We start from the raw sequence: 13,612 nt of genomic DNA, 5'->3' as shown, positions 1-13,612 counted from the left end.
GCAACAGTTTGGGGAAGGCCCTTACCCTTTTGAGCATGACAATGCCCCCTTGCACGAAGCGAGGTCCATACAGAAATGGTTTGTTGAGATCGGTTTGGAAGAACTTGGCAGGCCTGCATAGAGCCCTGACCGCAACCCAATCGAACACCTTTGGGATCAATTGGAATGCAGACTGCGAGCCAGGCCTAATCTTATATTTAGTCCCACCTTAACCCCATCCCCCATCTCTCTTAACAGCATCCAGTTTTGATTGCTGTGATGTTTCACAAAAGTTCTGAACCTTTTCTTTTCTCATAGTTTCTACAGATTGTAAATTGAAAGAAATATTTTTGCTAAAAGTATTCTTATTTGATTGACGACTTTTCAAATCACCCAGCAGTGCTATTTTCAGAGTTCCCTCCATGTAAATGTTTAAATTCTTCAACCATTTTTAAACTGTTGTCCAAAAACCAAGGTACATATGGACAGTACCAAAACAAATGATCGAATGATTCTGTCTCTGTAGCTAAATCTGCAGAGCTGGCATGGTTGTATCCCCCATATACAGTGGATACAGAAAGTATTCAGACCCCTTGATTTTTTTTCCCCCCCACACTTTGTTAGGTTAAAGCCTTATTTTCATATTGATTAAATAAATGATTTATAAGGCTGTAACGTAACAAAATGTGGACAAAGTCAAGGGGTCTGAATACTTTCCTAACGCTCTGTATATAACATCCCGTTGGTTGCAAGAATTTTGTATAATTAGTAATTGGGTCTTCCTTTCCTGTGGTGGTCCTCCATGAGAGCCAGTTTCATCATAGCGCTTGATGGTTTTTGCAACTGCACTTGAATAAAATATGAAAGTTCTTAATGTTCCGCATTGACTGATCTTCATGTTTTAAAGTCATGATGGACTGTCATTTCTCTTTGCTTATTTTGAGCTGTTCTTGCCATTAATATGCACTTTGTCTTTTACCAAATAGGGCTTTCTTCTGTATACCACCCCTACCTTGTCTCAACACAACTGATTGGCTCAAACGCATTAAGAAGGAAAGAAATTCCACAAATGTGCTTTTAACAAGGCACACCTGTTAATTGAAATGCATTGCAGGTGGCTACCTCGTGAAGTTGGTTGAGAGAAAGCTTTGCACACTTTGGCAAAGGGTGGCTACTTTGAAGAATCTCATATAAAATCTATTTTGATTTATCACTTTTTTTTAAGTTACTACATGATTCCATGTGTAATTTCATAGTTTTGATGTTTTCACTCTTATTCTACAATGTAGAAAATAGTAACAAAGAGAAACACTGGAATGAGTAGGTGTGTCCAAACTTTTGACTGGTACTGCACATAACTTTAACCCCATTGTATTGTGTCCAGTACTTATGACTTATCACCAATCTATCGTCCATGTAAAAATAAAAAAAAATAAAAAAAACTGATTAGGATTAATAATATCTGACTATCTTTTTAATTCTATGCATTTTGCCAGAATGTTTGCATCACAACACTGAAGTGTAAGGGGGGCCTCTAATTTTTTTAATGGACTGCAATCTTTATATATACCACTTGGGTCCTGTTTTAAGTAGTTATGAAATCAGACCACCTTGTTAAGTATCTGATAATCTACCATTTTTATAGGAGTGGTTAAAACATGCTGAAAACGGTCCTCCGGGTACATCGAAAAAGGCTTTAATTGCATCATGAAGTTCCTCCTCTGTAATTTGGCTTTCTGTACAGATGTTAATTTGACATTATTAATAGAAAGAAAAATTCATACAGTTTAACTTTGGTTAGTGGAGATGGAGGAGAGTGAAATGAACACAAATGCTTAAAAGTACTTTGCTTCCTGTTTCAAAATATGGTTTTCGTGAATCATGGCTGGCTCCATTTTGTAACACGTTTCAGTCAATTTTGTTTGGTATCATTTCTATGGTGAGGATTAAATTATAATTTGGTACATAATTTTTCCCCATATTCCATCCAGTTTGCTGTATTTTTTTATATTACACTGGATTTTTCTTGAATAAGTTCCTCCACTTCTTTTTGTTTTCCCTCTAACGTATTCTGTGCCTCTATAGTACCGTTGTTATTGCTATCTAACTGTACTGTTAGTCCTTCTATTTCCTTTGTTAATATGAACTATTTTGACCTAAATTGCTTTTGTTTTAAAGATGAGTATTGAATTGCATTTCCTCCAAAGGCACATTTTAGAAGTGTCTAAAACAATAAGGGGATCTGCTGTACCTATGTTATGTTGGGGAAAAAGTCAGTTTTCAATATATTCTCCCATGTGGAAATTCTGTAATAGTAATGTATATGCCAATTTATTTGATGGTCCGACCGCATTCTGTCCCATATCAATACTTTCTGGTGCCAGTGAGAATGACATAAAATAGTAGTCAAGATGACTGGATTGATTGAGCCTCCGCCATGTATATCTCACTAGGTCAGGATATTTAAGGGTCCGTATATCTCACTAGGTCAGGATATTAAACCTCCATGTATATCTCACTAGGTCAGGATATTTAAGAGGCAACTCCAGGATGCTGGCCCTCTTGCCTCAGAAATTTCATCCAAATCAATACTTTAAAAAAAATGAATTTGACCTTTATTTAACTAGGCAAGTCATTTAAAAACAAGTTCTTATTTATAATGACAGCCTACACCAGCCAAACTCAGATGACGCTGGGCCAATTGTGCGCCACCCTATGGGACTCCCAATCACAGCCGGTTGTGATAGTTTTGATTTGAACCAGATTGTCTGTAGTGACGCCTCTGGCGCTGAGATGCACTGCGCCACTTGGGAGCCCTAACCCTTCACAGAGTTCAAGTAACAGACACATCTCAATATCAACTGTTTAGAGCATGAATCAGGCCTTCATGGTTGAATTGCTGTAAAGAAACCACCACTAAAGGACATCAATAAAAAGAAGAGACTTGCTTGGGCCAAGAAACATGAGTGGAAATCTGCCATTTTTGGATATATTTTTTTAAACTACGCAAGTCAGTTAAGAACAAATTCTTATTTTCAATGACAGCCTAGGAACAGTGGGTTAACTGCCTGTTCAGGGGCAGAATGACAGATTTGTACCTTGTCAGCTCAGGGATTTGAACGTGCAACCTTTTCAGTTACTAGTCCAATGCTCTAACCACTAGGCTACCCTGCCGCCCCCTGCTGATCTCCGCATGTGTGGTTACCACCGTGAAGCATGGAGGAGGTGTGATGGTGCTTTGCTGGTGACACTGTCTGATTTATTTAGAATTCAAGGCACACTTAACCAGGGTACCACAGCATTCTGCAGCAATACGCCATCCCATCTGGTTTACGCGTACTGGGACTGTCATTTGTTTTTCAACAGGACAATGACCCAATACACCTCCAGGCTGTGTAAAGGATATTTGACCAAGAAGAAGAGTGATGGAGTGCTGCGTCAGCTGACCTGGCCTCCACAATCATCCGACTTCAACCCAATTGAGATGGTTTGGGATGAGTTGGACCGCCAAGTGATGGAAAAGCAGCCAACCAGAGTAAAGTAGGGAGTCATGTAGGCAAGCAATAAACATTTCAGAACAACTACGAGTCGAATAAGACATGGGAGAGATGACGAATTTTGGAAAATAGATTTATTTATAGACTAATACACTTGAAACAAATAGCCAAACCGAAAACTGCAGACATTACTAGTGCCTCCCCCCGCGATCAACCCGGAATCGAAATCAAATTAAACACAGCCTAACGTGATCAGAAATCTCAACTAGCAAGCAAGTCGCTGCAATGAAGAATTGAGTGCGTGCGCGTTCACGCGAAGGGGGGGATTCTGACAGTGGGGAGATTTTCGGCACAACACCGGTCCGTACGCGGCATGATTCAATACCGCCCGCGTAATCATATGCTCGGATCACATGAAGAATTTGCATGGGTAAAGTTTTGAAAAACGTATTTGTTATTCAAATTAAAAGCCCAATGAATACTCGCCTTTGTGTAATGATTTAAATCCCACCGCTTGTGGGACATTTATTTTGAAGGCACGTATAAATAACTACACGAGGACAGACAGTGACTGACAGGCTGACACACACGTCACAGTTGCAAATAGTAGATAGCTAGAAATTGCGCAAAAATTAGTTTTTCAAAGAAAAGGAAAGTAGATGATGAATGTAGGGTGTGTTTTGGCCTTTTTGTACATTAGAGGCAGATGTATAGCCTTGTCAAAGCATTCAAGGGAAATCTCACCCACCTTCTGACACTACCAGGCTGTTCCCTATCAGATGACCACGCTGCTGCGTGTTTTCTTAGTTTTTCAGGATTTCAAAATGTTGGGAAATCACATGCTGTTGGCTTCCTTTCCTTTCACCTTCAATGTGGATAATGCTCCCACTGACCTGCAACTTGAACTTATTGATCTTCAGTCTGACGCAGTGATTGGAGAATTATTCAAAACAACGTCACTGACGAGGTTCTACGCATCTCTCGATGAACAAAACTTTCCAAAGATTAGGAGTCATACTCAGAAGATGTTTGTACTGTTTGGGTCAACCTATGTATGTGAACAGTCATTTTTTTCAGTAATGAAAGGCACAGATCATCTCTTACTGACTCTCACCTCTCAGCAATCCTGCGCATAGCGACGTCAGAAACTATACCTGACTTCACTGCTCTAGTCAATGCCCATTAGAGACTTACACTGATTGAGTAGTTTAAATGTAATGTTGAGCTCTTTTTGTTTTTGTGCATACCCGTTAACAAGAGTTCTGTCCATGGTGCTGAATGCACAGTGTACTTTTCCTCCGTGTAGTTCATTGCATGTTTAATAATGAAAATACCTACCAAAAGGTGAACATGGATGTGGTTTATTTCGGGGCAAGTGAAGTAGCATATCTGGATGTGACTTACAGTAGATATATCTGTCAACACAGTCATACACATGTATAATCCTGTAATATGATTCTGGCCTGTGATGGCAAAAATACACTGCTCAAAAAAATAAAGGGAACACTTAAACAACACAATGTAACTCCAAGTCAATCGCACTCCTGTGAAATCAAACTGTCCACTTAGGAAGCAACACTGATTGACAATACATTTCACATGCTGTTGTGCAAATGGAATAGACAACAGGTGGAAATTATAGGCAATTAGCAAGACACTCCTAATAAAGGAGTGGTTCTGCAGGTGATAACCACAGACCACTTCTCAGTTCCCATGCTTCCTGGCTGATGTTTTGGTCACTTTTGAATGCTGGCTGTGCTTTCACTCTAGTGGTAGCATAAGACAGAGTCTACAACCCACACAAGTGGCTCAGGTAGTGCATCTCATCCAGGATGGCACATCAATGCAAGCTGTGGCAAGAAGGTTTGCTATGTCTGTCAGCGTAGTGTCCAGAGCATGGAGGCGCTACCAGGAGACAGGCCAGTACATCAGGAGACGTGGAGGAGGCCGTAGGAGGGCAACAACCCAGCAGCAGGACCGCTACTTCCGCCTTTGTGCAAGGAGAAGCAGGAGGAGCACTGCCAGAGCCCTGGAAAATGACCTCCAGCAGGCCACAAATGTGCATGTGTCTGCTCAAACGGTCAGAAACAAGACTCCATGAGGGTGGTACGAGGGCCCGACGTCCACAGGTGGGGGTTGTGCTTACAGCCCAACACCGTGCAGGACGTTTGGCATTTGCCAGAGAACACCAAGATTGGCAAATTCGCCACTGGCGCCCTATGCTCTTCACAGATGAAAGCAGGTTCACACTGAGCACATGTGACAGACGTGACAGTCTGGAGACGCCATGGAGAACGTTCTGCTGCCTGCAACATCCTACAGCATAACCTGTTTGGCGGTGGGTCAGTCATGGTGTGGGGTGGCATTTCTTTGGGGAGCCGCACAGCCCTCCATGTGCTCGCCAGAGGTAGCCTGACTGCCATTAGGTACCGAGATGAGATCCTCAGACCCCTTGTGAGACCATATGCTGGTGCGGTTGGCCCTGGGTTCCTCCTAATGCAAGACAATGCTAGACCTCATGTGACTGGAGTGTGTCAGCAGTTCCTGCAAGAGGAAGGCATTGATGCTATGGTCTGGCCCGCCCGTTCCCCAGACCTGAATCCAATTGAGCACATCTGGGATATCACGTCTCGCTCCATCCACCAATGCCACGTTGCACCACAGACTGTCCAGGAGTTGGCGGATGCTCTAGTCCAGGTCTGGCAGGAGATCCCTCAGGAGACGATCCGCCACCTCATCAGGAGCATGCCCAGGCGTTGTAGGGAGGTCATACAGGCACGTGGAGGCCACACACACTACTGAGCCTAATTGTGACTTGTTTTAAGGACATTACATCAAAGTTGGATCAGCCTGTATAGTGGTTTTCCACTTTAATTTTGAGTGTGACTCCAAATCCAGACCTCCATGGGTTGATACATTTGATTTGCATTGATCATTTTTGTGTGATTTTGTTGTCGGCACATTCAACTATGTAAAGAAAAAAGTATTTAATAAGAATATTTCATTCAGATCTAGGATGTGTTATTTTAGTGTTCCCTTTATTTTTTTGAGCAGTGTATATTTGAATGTGGCCCTCCATGGAAAATAATTGCCCAGGCCTGTCCTAAACCCACTCCAATTTGCTTACCTCCAAAATAGATCCACAGACGATGCAATCTCCATCACACTGCATGCTGCCCTATCCCATCTGGACAAGATGAATACCTATTTAAGAATGCTGTTCGTTGACTATAGCTCAGCGTTCAACACTATATTACCCAACACTATAGTACCCAGGTGGGGCCACACAAGGGTGTGTGCTCAGCCACCTCCTGTACTCCCTGTTCACCCATAACTGCGTGACGATGTACGCTTCCAACTCAATCAAGTTTGCAGAAGACAACAATAGTAGGCTTGATTACCAACAATGACGAGACAGCCTACAGGGAGGAGGTGAGGGCTCTGGGAGTGTGGTGTCAGGAAAATAACCTCTCACTCAACGTCAACAAAACAAAGGAGATGATCGTGGACTTCAGGAAACAGCACCCCTCGATCCACATCAAAGGGACACCAGTGGAGAAGCTGAGAAGTTAAGTTCCTCGGCGTACACATCACCAACAAACTGAAATGGACCACCTACACAGACATTGTTGTGAAGCAGGTGCAACAGAGCCTAATCAACCTCAGGAGGCTGAAGAAATGTGGCGTGTCACCTAAAATCCTCACAAACCTTTATATAGATGCACAATTGAGCATCCAGTTGGGCGGTATCACTGCCTGGTACGGCAACTACACTGCCCACAATCGTAGGGCTCTCCAGAGGGTGGTGCGGTCTTTACAATGCAACACTGGGGCAAACTACCTGCCCTCCAGTACACCTACAGCACTCGATGTCACAAGAAGGCCAGATAGATCATAAAGGACAAAACCACTTGAGCCACTGCTTGTTCACCCCGCTATCATTGCGAGGTCAGTACAGGGACCGAGACTGAAAAACAGCTTCTATCTCAAGGCCATCAGACTGTTAAATAGCCATCACTAGCACAGAGAGACTGCAGCCTACATACAGACTTGAATACATTAGCCATTTTAATAAATGGAACACTCGTTTAATGTCACTTTAATAATGTTTACATATCTTGCATTACTCATCTCATATGTATATACTGCATTCTATACTATCTACAGTATCTCAGTCTATGCCGGCTCTGACATTGCCCGTCCATATATTTATATATTCTTAATTCCATTCCTTTACTTAGATGTGTGTATTAGGTATGTTGTGAAATTGTTAAATATTACTTGTTAGATATTGCTGCACTGTCAGAACTAGAAACACAAGCATTTCGCTACACACATAACATCTGCTAAACACGTATGTGACAAATTCAAATCAAATTTGTTACACCCCCTTCCCCTGAAACACCTACGCTGGTCCCCTGTTGTGACCATTTCCACAAGCATCTCTATGCAGTCAGACCTTTGATTATTTTGTGCCACAATCATTTCCCCCCTCTCTGATTGTCCAAGTGTGACCCCTCCTCATGGGTTACTGCAGCTAGTGTTGCCAGCACCCACCGGAATTCCCACCGGCTAGGTACAAGGTCGTTAAGGTTCTCATTAGCAGCTGTGAGAAATGTATTTTATGTTACTCTCACCCATCCAGGGGTTTGGCTTTGTAAGGCCAGGCAGGCTCAGAATCTTGAGAAGGCGGTGCTTCTTTAGTGGGTCTCTGACTGCATTTATTTCTCTGTCTTGGCTGCATATAGGCTTCTTGCCGTAGGCCTATAAAACACATAAGGACTTCTCAGTGTATGGGTCGCTCAGGTGGGTGTCTATAGAGTATATGGTCGGGGACCATTCCATCATGATAGGACAAAATATACAGTGCCTTGCGAAAGTATTCGGGCCCCCTTGAACTTTGCGACCTTTTGCCACATTTCAGGCTTCAAACAAAGATATAAAACTGTATTTTTTTGTGAAGAATCAACAACAAGTGGGACACAATCATGAAGTGGAACGACATTTATTGGATATTTCAAACTTTTTTAACAAATCAAAAACTGAAAAATTGGGCGTGCAAAATTATTCAGCCCCTTTACTTTCAGTGCAGCAAACTCTCTCCAGAAGTTCAGTGAGGATCTCTGAATGATCCAATGTTGACCTAAATGACTAATGATGATAAATACAATCCACCTGTGTGTAATCAAGTCTCCGTATAAATGCACCTGCACTGTGATAGTCTCAGAGGTCCGTTAAAAGCGCAGAGAACATCATGAAGAACAAGGAACACACCAGGCAGGTCCGAGATACTGTTGTGAAGAAGTTTAAAGCCGGATTTGGATACAAAAAGATTTCCCAAGCTTTAAACATCCCAAGGAGCACTGTGCAAGCGATAATATTGAAATGGAAGGAGTATCAGACCACTGCAAATCTACCAAGACCTGGCCGTCCCTCTAAACTTTCAGCTCATACAAGGAGAAGACTGATCAGAGATGCAGCCAAGAGGCCCATGATCACTCTGGATGAACTGCAGAGATCTACAGCTGAGGTGGGAGGCTCTGTCCATAGGACAACAATCAGTCGTATATTGCACAAATCTGGCCTTTATGGAAGAGTGGCAAGAAGGAAGCCATTTCTTAAAGATATCCATAAAAAGTGTTGTTTAAAGTTTGCCACAAGCCACCTGGGAGACACACCAAACATGTGGAAGAAGGTGCTTTGGTCAGATGAAACCAAAATTGAACTTTTTGGCAACAATGCAAAACCTTATGTTTGGCGTAATAGCAACACAGCTGAACACACCATCCCCACTGTCAAACATGGTGGTGGCAGCATCATGGTTTGGGCCTGCTTTTCTTCAGCAGGGACAGGGAAGATGGTTAAAATTGATGGGAAGATGGATGGAGCCAAATACAGGACCATTCTGGAAGAAAACCTGATGGAGTCTGCAAAAGACCTGAGACTGGGACGGAGATTTGTCTTCCAACAAGACAATGATCCAAAACATAAAGCAAAATCTACAATGGAATGGTTCAAAAATAAACATATCCAGGTGTTAGAATGGCCAAGTCAAAGTCCAGACCTGAATCCAATCGAGAATCTGTGGAAAGAACTGAAAACTGGTGTTCACAAATGCTCTCCATCCAACCTCACTGAGCTCGAGCTGTTTTGCAAGGAGGAATGTGAAAAAATGTCAGTCTCTCGATGTGCAAAACTGATAGAGACATACCCCAAGCGACTTACAGCTGTAATCGCAGCAAAAGGTGGCGCTACAAAGTATTAACTTAAGGGGGCTGAATAATTTTGCACTGCCAATTTTTCAGTTTTTGATTTGTTAAAAAAGTTTGAAATATCCAATAAATGTCATTCCACTTCATGATTGTGTCCCACTTGTTGTTGATTCTTCACAAAAAAATACAGTTTTATATCTTTATGTTTGAAGCCTGAAATGTGGCAAAAGGTCGCAAAGTTCAAGGGGGCCGAATACTTTCGCAAGGCACTGTATATCCCACATCGGCACAAAATGAAAAGCCGTCTGTCATATTGGTTTGCTTACCCTATAAGCAGTTTATGACAAGGTGTGACCATGCTTTGTTTTGTTTTCTATCCAGCCATTATCAAAATGTTAACTTTTTAGTATATGTGACACAAATCCAATGCAAATTAATGCTACCTATATTAGCATTTTCAGGTCTTCATGTCCAAATTCAGCCATGATTAACTCAAGTTAAGTAACTTAAATTAGTTGGAACTGATACATTTGAATTGGTTAAAATGAGCTTTTCTAAACCCCTGCTCTGTGTGCCAATGCCTATATGTTTTAAGTGAGAAATTGAGAAAGAGGCAGTAGCCAAGGTTAAATGACAGAATAAACCAACAGCACACAGGTGTCATCAGAAGAGGCTTTATTTAGGTGCGTGGTAACTGAGGCCAGAGTGAAGGGCCTCCCCATGGTTAAAAAGAACAGATCGACTCCCAAACCCTCAGCCCCAACCTCCTAAACAGGTGATAGGTGTAAGTAATATAATGTAGTGAAAATTCCATCTAGCCTATCACAGGGCAAAGTGGAGGTCTTACTACCTTACCACCTATCCAATTACTCCAGATCTACACATTGCCTAAGGGTTAAGGGTGGGTTTGATACAACTGCTCTGATATAACCTTGGGCCACGTCTAATGACACATCTGAGTTTCAGGAGAGATGACTGTAAACACTGACTTCTGTACAAAAACAAAACCCCACGCGAGTCAAATTCCCCCCCCACCCCACCCTGTCTCGCTTAAGAAAACAAAAAAACAGAAGAAATATGCTGTACAATTCATCAATTCACCTCAACTACAGTAGCAGACTCCATTTCTGTCTCCATTTACACCCGTTCTCAGATTTACAAAAACAAATAAAATAATCTCCTTGCATCTTACATAAAATAGAGTCTCCATATTATTTAGCTATTTACACATAGAATATTTACATTACAGCTTTATCGTACAGGCATTGCCAGGCAGCCCTCCGCGAAGGTCGTGACCCAGGGATCCTGAGAGAGTTGCAGGCAAACAAGTGTTGTCAGCGTCACTGGGTCCAGTTGTTTAACTCCATTTTCAAACGAGAAAATTCATCAATCAGCATATTAGAAACTATGGTGCAGTACAAGTGGCCATGATGATGGTACCATGCCTATAGAATAAAACGGGCCTTGGTTATTTTGTTGAGAGTTGTGTGACAATGGCTTTGTTAAATTGCGATAAAAATCATACTGAACTATACTGAACATTTTTGTACAAATCACAAACAATTCTCATGCTGTATTATCCTCATTGAAATGTACCCTGAGGTCAGGCAAAAGTGCTTGGTTGGTACAAATATGTTGGCTGCCATCATCTGTACTGTACATAAAGAAGGGTTTGTCTTGTGATGGTGAACCTGAGGCCTCAGTCTGAACACCCCCCCCCCCCCCCCCCCCCCAAAGGGTGGGATTATCAAGAGCTGTCAATCAACAACTGACTCAGCCAATGAGAGAGATCTTTGAATGTGGGGAGCCAATAAGCCAATAAGCACATAAATGGGGTTCAGAGACTTTTCATTCCACCATCACTCAGAATACCACATCTTCTTGTGACATGGTGGAAGCTTTTGTTCAGAGGTATAAACTCTGGGTTTATTTTAGCCCAGAAGTACTAGTACAGGAGTATATTTTCTATTATCCAATTGTCACTGACTCATTGAGGGCTGCCACTGAGCGGTCGGTGGTAAGTGCCCATGTTGGCTGGTGGGGAGGGGTCAAGAGTTAGGTTAGAGGTCACAGGGTTAGATTGTCTCACGTCCGAGTAGTTCACAGAGAAAAGGTGGGACAATAGCAGGAATTGTCTGGGGGTCAAATGTCATAGAGACTTCAGTTCAACTGGTCTAGTAAAACAAAGCCGGCCTTTCCCCATTTGGGCTAACCATCCTGGTTTGGGTAAGTTCAGAAAGGTTCAGTTGGGGAAGGGGGTTTGGTGGCAGTGCAAACTGGACAGGCTTCACTTGGACGTGAAAGCAAAAGCATGACTTGGTGTTGGGGAAACAAAAACAAATCAAACAAAAGTCTACTATTCATTCATCCTCTGCACAAAATGGCTGTCCAATTTGCTACTCAAGTCAGTCCTGAAACCTCTTGCCCTCCTCATACATCAACATGCTCACAAAGTCACACGCACAAGGCTTCAAAGAAAAGAGTTCCAGTCATTTTTCTCAGCCGTTTCCAGCAGTCTGAGTATTGTACACAAAATCAGCGGTGGCTCGTGACAAGCAGACCGGGAAGGGTGTGGGAGGAAGCCAGGAAAACACAGAGCATAGCAAAGTTACAAAAATGGCTAGCTGATTCATCCAATCAGAGTTGAGGCCATTGAGGAGGGCAGAGTTGCAGTGGAGAAGGGGGGGTATGGGGGCGATCTCCCTCTTTCTCGTCCCTCTTCTCACACTTTCTCTCACATGTCTTTGGGCTCCATCTTGCAGGACATTTCAAAGAGCAGGTTCTGATTGTCAATGACCTGCAGCTGGCGAATGTAGGCCTTGGTCTGGAGGTGAGAGGGGGAAGGCTCTGTATCCAAAGCTACGAGAGAGAGAGAGGTCAGTTCATTAGTTAAACATACCCAACAAAACAATTTAAGCAGTAATCATATTTCACCACCTAGATCAGGGTCCCTCAACTGGCGTCCTGCTGGTGGTTTTATTTGCCCCCCCAAGTTCTTAGCACAAAAATATTTTTTTGTATAATTATTATTAGACATTAAAGTCTGCAAAAACACATATATATGCTGCGATCCTCTAGTTAGGTCAAGTGAAAGTTGTGGGGTATCTGCCGCCGCCCGGTGGTGAGATCAGGACATTGCACGCCACAGCATGTTCTCTGGGGGTTACACTACCACTATAGTTGATGATCCCTGCGCTATATGGTAGTGTAACCCCCAGAGAACCTGCTGTGGCGTGCAATGTCCTGATCTCACCACCGGGCGGCGGCAGATACCCCACAACTTTCACTTGACCTAACTAGAGGATCGCAGCAGCATCTGCTCACGACGAGCCCACACAATGCAGCAGGCAAAGAAACTGGTTTGATTCAGTTCTAACCAACAGCAAAACACTTTGTCAGGCAGGCTATCAATAGCCTCAACTTGTCCTTTCCCATTCTGGGTGCAGCAAATCCTTCTTGGATGCATCGTTATCCTCCTCTGTGCCACCATCACAACAGCAGCAGCGATCTATAGGATAAGATGGCCATTTTACTACTGAGCCCAAAGGGCCATTTTGAAGCTGTTCCCTTTGGGGGGGGGTCAATGGGTTTGTGAATGTGGTGTATGCCTGAATGTAGACTATACCTGTCGGAGAACACGGGGTTAAATGTGTGCTCTAGCTCGCAGAAGTAACCTATACTTAATGGAATGAGATGACCATTGTCAAAGTCACTCAGGTGGAGAAAAAAAAAAGATGGTGAAAAATAGAGGGATTGAAATGAGGGAGAGAGACCCCTGCGGTCATCCAACGAGGCACTTTGTCATGCAGTCCATTAGGATACAGTGGTAATCTCAGACAATGTACCGCTGTAACTAAGCCCTCTAGGACTTATGCATCTAAGCCCAGATTCATTATAGCACTGTGTACCATATAATACACATCT

At 42.9% G+C, this 13,612-nt stretch overlaps 1 protein-coding gene across 2 annotated transcripts in view; it reads right to left on the bottom strand.

The window, feature by feature from the left end:
- Positions 1-10,348: 10,348 nt before the first annotated feature.
- Positions 10,349-13,612, bottom strand: part of LOC110486183 (rap guanine nucleotide exchange factor-like 1) — a 34,070-nt gene continuing 30,806 nt past the window's right edge. For both annotated transcript variants that reach the window (XM_021557604.3, XM_021557605.3), the window contains exon 15: positions 10,349-12,547. In XM_021557604.3, coding sequence (XP_021413279.2) covers positions 12,423-12,547 — 125 coding nt within the window. In that variant the 3' untranslated portion in view covers positions 10,349-12,422. The remainder of the gene's footprint in view (positions 12,548-13,612) is intronic.

This window comes from Oncorhynchus mykiss, chromosome 13 (assembly GCF_057628025.1).
Source record: "Oncorhynchus mykiss isolate SJ-2025 chromosome 13, ASM5762802v1, whole genome shotgun sequence".
NCBI classification, from domain to species: Eukaryota; Metazoa; Chordata; class Actinopteri; order Salmoniformes; family Salmonidae; genus Oncorhynchus; species Oncorhynchus mykiss.
The sequence above is the reverse complement of the archived record's forward strand: the minus strand, read 5'-3'. Positions and strand labels throughout refer to the sequence as shown.